The sequence below is a fragment of the Ochlerotatus camptorhynchus genome, unplaced genomic scaffold, assembly GCF_037179485.1.
Source record: "Ochlerotatus camptorhynchus isolate MF236.1 unplaced genomic scaffold, CSIRO-AGI_Acam_v1.1 ptg000639l, whole genome shotgun sequence".
NCBI classification, from domain to species: domain Eukaryota; kingdom Metazoa; phylum Arthropoda; class Insecta; order Diptera; family Culicidae; genus Ochlerotatus; species Ochlerotatus camptorhynchus.
Window position 1 is genome coordinate 4,184,856 of NW_027041118.1, and position 11,263 is coordinate 4,196,118.

At 44.9% G+C, this 11,263-nt stretch overlaps 1 protein-coding gene across 1 annotated transcript; it reads right to left on the reverse strand.

Moving 5' to 3' along the window:
• Positions 1-6,297: 6,297 nt before the first annotated feature.
• On the reverse strand, positions 6,298-10,534 carry LOC135714312 (WD repeat-containing protein on Y chromosome-like). Its single transcript, XM_065237649.1, has 5 exons — positions 10,091-10,534; positions 9,919-10,030; positions 8,021-9,860; positions 7,767-7,967; positions 6,298-6,820 (listed from the first exon to the last, which is right to left on the reverse strand). The coding sequence occupies exons 1-5, from the start codon at positions 10,532-10,534 to the stop codon at positions 6,298-6,300; spliced, it is 3,120 nt and encodes a 1,039-aa protein (XP_065093721.1).
• Positions 10,535-11,263: the final 729 nt, after the last annotated feature.

Here is an 11,263-nt window from a genome sequence, read left to right on the forward strand (position 1 = left end):
TGTTTTCCGAAATCCCACCCCATCATCAACTCGGTTCTGTTGGCCATGTGGGGTGCCGATGGAGGGTTGAACACCCTCTTGATTCCCAAGTTCGAAAGATACCGCTCAGCCTCCTTACTATGCGATAGAATTTGTTCTATGAATTCTCGAAATGCACGATCAGACATGTGGACATGTCGCTTGCAGCCTCCAAACGCACTGCACCAGTAGAAAGACAAACATAGACCACGATGTATCCTTTTGTAATTTTCACACCTCGAACGCAGCTAGCCTTGATTTTCAGTGGCTCTGCATAATCAATGCCAACGTATGCAAATGCTCGTGTCGCCAAAACTCTTGCAGGTGGGAGACTTCCCATTAGCTGGTTGGCTAATGGGAAGTCTCCCAACAGTCAGCAGGATTTGATTCACTGGTAACATAATTCCAGCGATCACGAGGCAGAAACTCCAGTATGGCAAACGTCCTGTTTGCAACATACGTTTTCCAAAGACGAGGATGCGACGATAGCCATTACAAGACAATAGTCGAATCGGTCCAAGCATAATGTTCAATCTCCAAATGCGGTAGAGCCTCAGTTATCTTTTTCATAAGTTCGGTCAACAAAAGGGCACCATTTAGCTCCAATCGTGGCAACGTGACTTGCTTAATGGGTGTCACACGTAATTTCGCAGCAACTAGAACAATCGTGATGTTTCCTTCGTCGTCAACGCATCGTGAATAAACTACAGCAGAGTAAGCTTGTTCTGAAGCGTCTGAAAATCCGTGCAACTGAACCTTACCACGATGGTGGGCCAAGAACCTTTGAATCCGGATAGTCTGCAGTTGTGACAAGCTTTGCTTCACTTCGACCCACTCTAACTCGACTGCTTTCGGTAGAGCATCATCCCAGTTGATGTCGTACAGCCACAAGTTTTGATACAAAATCTTGAATTTCAAACAGGTGCCAGCCAGCCAAAAGGATCAAACAATCTTGACGCATCCGAAATCATCTAAAGTTTGGTGTTAACGCTATCAGCCGAAAAGTTAACCTTGAATCCAAACTGGTCTTCGCTCGGGTGCCAGTAGATTCCCAACGCTTTAACTACATCCGCATCATCCGAAAGTTTCACTGGAACTGATTCTGACACTTCATTCTCCAACAGTTTGGGGCAGCTCGATGTCCACTTCCACAGCTCGAAACCAGACTTCGATAGAATTTCGGTGATCTGTTATTTGATGCACATAGCCTCCTCTTCATTATCTGCTCCCGACAGTGCGTCATCCACATAGAAGTCATGAATGATTCGCTTTACTGCTTCCGGATGCGTAGTTTCATATCCTATGGTAGATTCTCTCATCGCTTGAATTGCAAGGTATGGTGCGGTTTTCGTACCGTACGTCACCGTAGAAAGACGATAGTGTTCCTCTGGCTTCTCCGAGTCCTCACGCCATACGATACGCAGAAAATCACGGTCTTCCTCATGCATTACCACTTGGCGGTACATTTTAGCTACGTCCGCACGAAACGCCACCTTGTACGAGCGAAACCGCAAATGCACTGATAGTAAATCCTCGTTGATGTTGGGCCCCACCAACAACCGATCGTTGAGCGATATTCCAGTAGAAGTGGCACAAGAAGCATCAAAAACGACGCGAAGTCTTGTTGTGTGCTGTCCACTCTGATCACCGCGTGATGCGGTAAATAGTAGTGCTCGGAACCAATTTTTACCACTTGATTTGCCGGAACTGGTTCCATGTGACCAAGCTCCAAATACTCGCGCATGAAGCTGACATATTCCTTCCGGAATTCCGGGTTTGAAGCAAATCGCTTCTCCATAGCAAAGAGCCTCTTCATCGCAGCTGATAGGGACTCTCCAAGGGCGGCCTTCGAATCGTCAAAAGGCAGTTTTACGACGAAGCGCCCTGAACTATCGCGTTGGGTGGTCGAATTGGAATGCTCAATGACCTTCTTTTCAGACGGAGTGAGCTGAGGTGGCTTGTTTATCTCCTCGTACTCCCAAAACTGCTGTAGCGTTCGATTTATGCAAACTTACAACGACATGATTCCCTTGCATGGTCTCTGCTTCGTCGTATCGTATCGCTGCGATCCATCCGAAAACAGAACGCTGGGCCACCATTTGGCCGCTGTTGTCCTTGACTTGGCCTCCCTCCAAGAGAGCAAGAAAGACATCTGATCCAAGAATCACATCAATTTGTCCAGCTTTGTTGAAGGTAGGATCTGCCATTTCCCGGACGTTTTCCAAAAGCTTCACGTTTCCGATGTTGAATCTTTGCGATGGAAAAGACGACGTCAACTTGCCAAGGACATAGGCACTTGTAGAGATCACAATGACTTCGTTGAATCAAGATGCAAGATGCAGCGTGACGATTCCGCGAGTGGTACCTGCAGCTTGCTGTCCGATACCAGTAACCACTAGCTTCCCATTACGCCTGACGAGTCCTAGCTTCCGTACGCAATCCTTCGTGACCATCGATGCCTGTGCACCAGAATCAATAAGTACCCTAGCACAAGCAAACGTACCATCTTCCTTTTGCACCTGCACTACAGCTGTTGGAAGCACCGGAATCGATGATTGCTTCTCAACTGCTGCCATGAGTGACGAAATCGCCGGTTCCTCATCGTCGGTTGGTGGATCTTTGGTTGGGTTGCTTGCTGTCGTTAGTGTTTCCTTCACCTTGCTCGCCTTTGGGCACAGCAACGTATGGTGCCGCTGCTTGCAGTCCGGTGTATGGCACACTGATTTCGAGGGACACGATTTCGTAAGCAATTGAAACACAGCGTCGCCTGTTGTACCAACTCTCTTCTTTCCTGCAGATCCATCTTCTTGAATTCTTCAGAAACGAACGTAGCGTATTCTCTTGAACACTTCGCGCACTTTTGGTAGATTGTAGTTATCACTAATGTCTTCAATTTTTTCTCACTCACTTCCATTTTCACTTGTTCACTTCCGCTTTCTTCGAGAATGCTGAGCAGGTTTCCAGCATCTCACACCGCTTCTTCACAAACGTCATAAGCTCCTCAAACGTTGGATGCTCGTTTTCAGCAGCTTTCTCCGACCAGGCAGCGCGGGTATCTTTGTCCAGCTTTCCTAGCATCAAGTAAATCAGCCACGGATCGCGGCCTTGGTATTCCTCTCCTAACGCATCCAACTGTTGGACAACCTCAGCCAGTGTCATCACGAGTTTGTTTAGTGATTGCAGTGAAGCTTGTGTCACGACTTGCTGGTCCATGAACTCACGTACCAACGCAAACACAGTGTATTGCTCCTTGTCGTAGTGACTAATGAGCATCTCCCACGCATTAGTATAGTTGGCACTAGAGATGGTGAATTTGTTGACTAAGACTCTGAACCATTTGGTGGATTATTTTAACTTTTGGTTAAAATTTGACAGATGGAAAGTTATCGATTAACCCTGCTACCCGAGCGTGGTAATTTCTGACAGACAAGAAGTTAAATTTTGACAACCGTGGCTGAGTTCTGCTCGAAAACCAATCGATCGGTAACACAGGGATTTTCGAACATAAGAAATAACTTTCGGAATGTCACTTTTAACCACGAAATAAATTTAATTATGCAAATGGTTCACAGCCTAATTTCTTCGCATCTCCTTACAGGTAGGAGAAAAGATACTGCATTTTCAAGGAATCCGTGAGATCGTTCCTGCCGTGAGCGCTAGACACGTTGATATCCTTGAATGTCATCCACTTTTTGCGGTCTCCAATGAAAGGTGGAATGTTTATTGCTGGCAACTTCACGTTTAGTTGGTGTGAACCATTCGACACCTGACCGCCTCTCGGCATCTCACCATCGTTGAATTGTTCACCACGCTGTACCGGTCCCGCTAGGCTGTTGGTGTTTTTGAAAATCGTCGACTGGTTGATCAACATTTGCCGCTGCGTCTCCATAAGCAGCTTCATAGCTTCCTTCCAGTCTGTAGAATCGGCTACCGTTTGTTGACTCGCTGTCGTTTCGACATCCTCGACCAAATCCTCGAGAATATTTCTCACCTTGTAGTAGGCTCCAAAAAACTCCTCCCGCACGTCCAACACTGAAGCAATAACCGTCGGATTCTCCAATTGTTCTTCGATTTCATCTTGAGTAGCACGGAAACTATCCGCTAGTTGCTTGAGCTGGTCCAGTCGATCCATAACCTCGCTCCGTGATGGATTCCGATGATGGAGATTGGAGGTCTTTCACTACCGAAAGCTCTCCTCCCCCCCTAGCAATCAAAGCACTTCTTTTGCTGATCAATTTCTCCATAATCCAAAATTCCGGTTCTCGCAGGACCAAATGTTTTCGGAATTAACGGACTGTATTAAAAACAAATTATTTGCATGAAAAAATACCACCTTCTCTCTTCGAAAAAGAACAACTTGCTTTTTTTATTTTGTGTTTCTTCTTATGCACGCACTTGTCTACTCCAGAGTTACGACCTATCACAATCACGATCGCCAAACAGCTGATGGTAGTAACGCTTTGTACATTCCTATCAATGTGCTCGTCGAAGCTCTCTCCATGACCATCCATCAAGTTGATGAAAGAAGTAAAAAGCAACTGGTGAATGTCGTCTTTTGTTGTGATCTATCATCGATCCGGTCATTCCCGACAATCACGACACTCATCTGTACTCGTTTTGAAGCAGTTGCTGCTTTGCTTGCTTATGTGAGTGAACCCAACAGCTTCCGTTTAATTTTACCAGCATTGTTTGTAACTCACACAGTCGTGCGTGCCGAGACGAACTTGGAATACGTAGGCATTGTATTCATTTTCTTCTGTCGTTTCGCTTTTTCTCATGATCATACTGTAGAAGTCTTCACTGTTTTCGTTGTGCTTTAGATCACCAACAGCGAGTGTAACGTTTTGCTTGTGAGCAGCTACCATTACTGGTGATTGTTGTTTGCCATCATTGAGCTGGATTACAGAGGTGAAGCAATCGGTTAAGTTGTGTGAGTAAAACCCGTGTACGATGCAAGCAATTAGTGACGTCACTACTTGCGTTTACGTTGATTTTTTGGTTTACTAATACAACAATATTTCACGATCTGCTTCACCTCTCTCTTTACCTCATTGGTTTGCCATGGCTCTAACTCTCACTGCGTGACAAAACGATCTGTCAGCGATAGTCGGTTGATGCGAAGACGAGTGTCATGATATTTTGCATCACTGGTCTACTCTCTTTCGCTTAGGCTGTGAACCATTTGCCGAGTTAAATTTAACTCGTGGTTAAAAGTGACATTTCGAAAGTTATTTTCTATGTTCGAAAATCCCCGTGCTGTCGATCGACCGGTTTTCGAGCCACGGTTGTCAAAATTTAACTTCTTGTCTGTCAGAAATAACCATGCTCGGATAGCAGGGTTAATCGATAACTTTTCATCTGTCAAATTTTAACCAAAAGTTAAAATAATCCACCAAATGGTTCAGAGCCTTACTCGTTCTTCTACGGATGGTGACCGGAATCCAGTGTTGGATTTAGGCGTTCGATGTTGTCGCTGGGTGGATCGAGGGGTGCGTCGATACTAAATCAGTGTACACTGCACATCGAACAAATTCTCACGACACAGGAATTTTGAGCGAAAAAGAAAACCAAAACTTCAGGGGAAAAATAAATAGGGGAAATGGCTCTAATGTTGACCTTCGGATCTAAGATTGGACCCATGGTCAAAAATCGGCTATTTATCAATTTTATCTAGATGTACGGTACTACTGGATAATTTTGGTCGTTCTTGAAAATTTAGTCGATTGCTGAATTTATGTATGGGCCCAAATTAGGGGCATTTAGGCTGACATTACATCCATTTCCCCTATTTATCACGTAGTATGAGAGTTGATGCCAATTGATAGTGAATAGCGTTGTTGACGAAAATCCATATGTGACTGATTTTCGATTTAGTCAGTGTGGATGGTAACCCTAGTTCTGTGATTTTCATGTCCGTGCATAAATTTTCCCACGATTGGTCAAAGCATTAAGGCCCAAACGCAATGTGGACGGAAGCGGAACGGAAACGGAAAGTTTGACAGTTGTCACAAATGACATCAAGAAGCCTAACCGATGTCGATTTGCTTCTAACTAGTTTTCAATCCGACAAGTACGCTTACTCAGATCGGGCTTTTCCGCTGCCGCTTCCGCTGCCGCTTCCGCTGTCATTGCGTTTGGGCCTTTAGCCTTTTTAATTATAAACAAGATGAGATGATCAACATTTTGAGTTTGACCCATAGCATTTAATGTGATCGATAAACGATAAGATTTGTTTACTAGTTCTTGATTTGGACATGAAGTCATTTAATAGACAACAATTTAGTTTTCCCAAGCACTTTTATCCTGAAAACTATACGAATCAATTCTGTCCACGTAGACGTCCACCTGTTCCGCCTCAGTCAGCATCTTCTTGCTATCGAGCAGCTTCAATGTTTTCATCTCTGCAAGTCTCAAATACCCATACGCGATCATACCTCGGTCTTCGGGGTCCATCTTTGGAACCGGATGGTAGTTGGTTCGTTGTCCGAAGGGAAATGTTTTCCGTTTCCAGTAAGGCGGATCCAACGGTTCTCCATAGGTTTCGATCACCGTTCCAGTACGGATTTGGCTTTGGCTTTCTTCTTGCACCAGTCGGCTAAAGTTAACGCACCGTTCGCCACCTCGCAACACTTGAGCGGTGGTGAAACTCACCTCCCGCTCTAGCTCCGGTGGGATCCGGAAGCGGTACCCACTGGGGACGGGACTGTTCAGCTCAAGAGTGGGCCATTTGACAGGGCTTCCAAGCAGTCCTACGTAGCGACCACCGAGGGTCCAAATGCGAATCGATCGATCGCTGCTGGATCTGAAATTAGAAAGTTTTGCTTTTCAAAAGTCAAAGAAGAGAATGTAGGTCACAAGAATTGGGTTCTCTAAGGGTATTAAGGAATGCATTTTCGTAATCTGCATTAACACTGGAATTATAAGGAGCTAAATACTATCGCTGAATACCAGGTTCATGAATCACTCGGTCCTAAAAGTTCAACCAGCTGGATCTCGGTGGTTTCGCAAACAAATTTCATAATTCATTCACCAATCTCTTACAATTAGTAGCCGGTGGTGTAATGGTAAGCGTGATTAACTCTCACCCCAGCAGGCCTGGGTTCAATCCCAGTCAGCGCCGTCGGAGTGTTCTGAGGCATAACATATCTGATCACACCTTCCTTCCGAAGGGAAGTAAAGCCGTTGGTCCCCGGTTCATGAATTGATGAGTCGATAGGTAGGGTCCAGGTGTGGGAACTGCCTTCCTGGCACGTCGGTAGCATTGGTACTCTGTACGAAAAACTAAATCGACGGAAAACAAATCAAGGAAAAAAAGACTGAAAAGTTCGTTGCTCGACGAAACTTACGTTTGATTGAGCTATATTTCGCGTCTGTTATGACTCAAATTTATGTCAAAATTGACCTAAATTTACATGAAAAATTTGTACGGTCGTGTCTTTAGTACAACTTCTTGCGTTTTGAAACTTAAAGTACCAAAAAACCATGCTCATTTTTCAGAAAGACATTGTTGTTCTCTAAAACTTTGATTCGACGTCATTTTGATCAGAAATGCTGAATTTTTCCGGAAAATTTCATGGACGCCATTTTTAAAATATGTTGTGATCCAAAATGGACGAATTTTAGCAAAAATGTGAAGCTTTTCTCATAACAACAAATAACGCAAAATTTCATACAAATCGGATAAAGTCAATCCACAAATATTGTTTTTTTCACAGATTCCCTACTAAGTTTAGATTGAAGTCACTCACGATAGAAGTAGCTCCGAATCAGCCAGGTAAACCAAGTCGGTCACACAAGCTCGATGTGCTTGGTAGGAATTCAGCAGCCAAGGCTTAGGTTGATTGGCCACCGACCGTTTGGCTCGACCCGGCACTACGTCATCCAGTAGAAACGGAAACTTCATCCTCAAAGCAGGACGATTCACTTTGGGTTGACGAGCTTCTGGAACGCTGAAAAGGAAAATGTATGCATTTTTCGATCATCCGACATTGTACTTCCTTACCAATAGTCCTCAATTAACCAAACTTTAACGTAACCCAAGCGGGACCCAGTGAACAGGAATCGATTTTCCGGATCAGTCGTCATGGCAATAACCCGATCACCAGCCTTGTGCACTGCACTGAATGACCCAAGGTACTCGCCGTACAGATCGTGCGAATAAACCTGCACCGACCCGGTGTCCAGCGATGCGATCAGAGTGCCATATTCGGGATGCCGTGGTCGTGCTTCCAGGAACAGTAATTTATAAATGGTCAGCTGTCGGAGCAGCTCCGCCGCCGTGGGCAGTACGATCCTGGTCAGCCGCCGTTGAGGTTGAAATATCGACATCCTCGTTCGTCTACGTATTGCCACAGGCTTCCTCTCCAAATCGATGGGGATCTTCTGCCTCGGTCTGGCTGCATCGTACCTTCGGTATGCTTCTCCAGTGTCAATCCTCCAAAAAATGAGCTCTCCCGAGTAGCTGCAGGTGGCTATCGTTTTGGACTTTGTGTGATTTATCGCTGCACATATAATATCACCAAAGTGAAGTTTCTTCCACGGATTACCACAGAGGAATTCCATTTCGGATGATCCTACTGGAAACTCGACTATCACGTGGTTCCATCCCATGGCCAGGATACCTCTAGGTTCCCAAAATATAGCCGTTACTTCACAATTCTTTTCGATACTCATGGAACTCATCAGTGAACCGCTGTTAAAATGCCATATCTTCAAAATGCCAATGCGATCACCAGTAATCAGCAGCTGAAGCTTCGGATCGAAACAGGCAGCTGTAATCTGGACCTTCTCTACTATACCATGGATTTCTTCTGTATGAGCGTCGGCAATTACTGTTAACCTTCGATTGTTGGTATAGTCCCAAACTATAATGAAACTATCCAAGCCACAACTCACAACCATCTTAAACAGTGGGTTGTACAACAAAACAGAAATCGGTAGAGTATGACTTTTTCCATCGGTAACCTCAACCTTAATCTTCGGACAACAGCTAACAGCCAATACTTTATTAGCACCCACCAACAGCTCACGATCCCGGTCGTTGTAGTAAGCGCAAGCCTGAAGAGTCCTGTGCAAGTTTGTCGAGAAAGCACTGTACTTCTGAATCAAAGCTTTATTCCGTACGTCCCAAACTATCACGATCTTTAGGCAATCCATACTGTACAGCTTGTCAGATCCATCCTGTAGAAAGAGGAAAACTACTCTGGCTCTGTGCCCCGCCAAAGTCGCCGTTGGTTCGCCTGGGTGCTGACAATCCCATAACCTTAGTTTTCCATCCGGACCACCGGTCGCCAGAAAGTCTTTCTCATGATTGAACGCAAAACACAATACACCCTTTTGAGCCACGAACTCCGTCTTCCTGTCCAGTTTTTCAGCATCTTGAATCACCAATGATGTTTGCAACGTGCTGTCGTCTAAAGGATCATTTTCCGAGCATACCACGATGCTATTGGTCGATTCCACAAACTGCACTTGCCGTACAATGTCCGGAAGTAGCCGACCATAGTCTGTACACGTCATTTGTCGACATGATCCTTCGATCAGTTCCAGGAACGTCATTCTTATAACGTCGGTAGCCGGATCGAACTTATCTTTGAACTGCAGCACCCGGACAAATCCGACGTAGTCACCGAGCACCATTATGCTTCCAGTAGTGGGGGAAAAATGATAGTGCAACTTGTTGATTGCATTGGGAATTCGATTGACAATCATTTTCAGGGTGAACCCAGTTGCAAAAATATCGTAGAAGCGAAGTTCACACTCCAAACATGTGACGCAAAAGTAGTGCTGGTCCGGAAGGACTGCTGTATCCAGGATCCTTGTTATGGTGCGCTTGAGATCGACTGTGAAAATTTCCATGGTTGAAAAACTTGTAAAACATAGAACAATTTCGGAGCATACCGCTGCAGGCGTTCCCAATTTTGGTGTGCTTCCAATCACGATCCCAAAAATTGATCTCACCTTCGCGGCTTGAAGTGATCCAGAACCCTTTGTCCCAGTTGACATGTTCGTCCTACGGTTGGAGGGCACATAATCGAAACATCTTTTTACGAAACAACTCACCCAACCCTACATAGGTAAACAATGGACTATATTCGATTTTCGTCACTGGATAGGTTTGCCCCGGAAGTTTCCGTTCCGTGTCGCACGATATGGGTAGATCCAATGACTCCTGCACCACCATCGTCGCCATTGGGTCATCGTTCTGTAGTCCCAGAATCAAGTAGCTTAGCAGTTCATCCCATTGGCAGTACTCATCCAGGTTGGTGTTCATTCTCATAAATAGCGTTTCAAACTGTGCATCATTGAGCTGCACTCCGGTGAGACGGTACAGTTCCTCGCGTAGCTCATGAGGAAGTATCTGATCCCGCCTGGAGAAAAAAAGGTTATACAATTCCTCAATGTCATCGTGCGAGAGATATCGATGCAGAAGTTGGGCATCAAATGTGGGTGCGCCAACGGCTGGCACTGTTGATTGCCCATGAACTTGATCGGGATCTTGATTGTGTTCATTCATTGCGGGGGATTTTAGTGGGTGTTCACTACGTCAGACTGATATTATTTATTTCTTTTAGAAGCAGGTTACTGCGATTTTAGTGACGGCCATAGTTTACAATAAACAGGTGAAAGTTTCATGCAGGGGGTAATTAACTCTGCACACTGTACCGAAACCAAGGGGCATTCAACTCTGCACACATTAATTTGTACCGAGTGATTGAGTTGTGCCGAAAGCTGTGCCAAGCGTTGTGACGACAAGGACAATCAGAGTATGCCTATCATAATTTCAATATTCCATGAGTTTGGCAACCCGAAAATTTTGACTTTTATTATTGTCTTTACAATCTCAATTTCTCTGATGGATCATGGCAAGCATTCACCTTGATTCTCATTAGAGCGTTAGCGGGTCTGCAGGTAGAAGAGGAACTGGAAACCATCATGCAAATTCAACCCGTCCACAATATTCTGTGAGATATTCTGGTTCGCTGTCTTTTTGAATTATTGATGCCTTGCAGGTGCTCAGAAACAAAGGATTAATCCGATCAATGATGAAAGAAATCCCTCCCCGACTAAAGTAAACCCATAACTCGAACAGGCGATAGTTCAATCCCACGCCAGGAGCAATATTATCGAACCAGTTTTAAATCATATGATCGATTCAGAAGTGCATCTCCCCAAAGATATAATCCAAGCCTATCGTATCGCCTACCTTTCAAGCCTATCAAACTTCGATCTGATTAAGTTGTGG

Excerpts from the sequence above, each read along its gene's own strand:
- LOC135714312 (XM_065237649.1), bottom strand. The coding sequence starts at position 10,534 with ATGAATGAACACAATCAAGATCCCGATCAAGTTCATGGGCAATCAACA. Across the intron at positions 10,031-10,090 it reads ATAGTCCATTGTTTACCTAT|GACGAACATGTCAACTGGGA; the intron begins GTAGGGTTGGGT and ends CTCCAACCGTAG. Across the intron at positions 7,968-8,020 it reads TGGTTAATTGAGGACTATTG|CGTTCCAGAAGCTCGTCAAC; the intron begins GTAAGGAAGTAC and ends TTTCCTTTTCAG.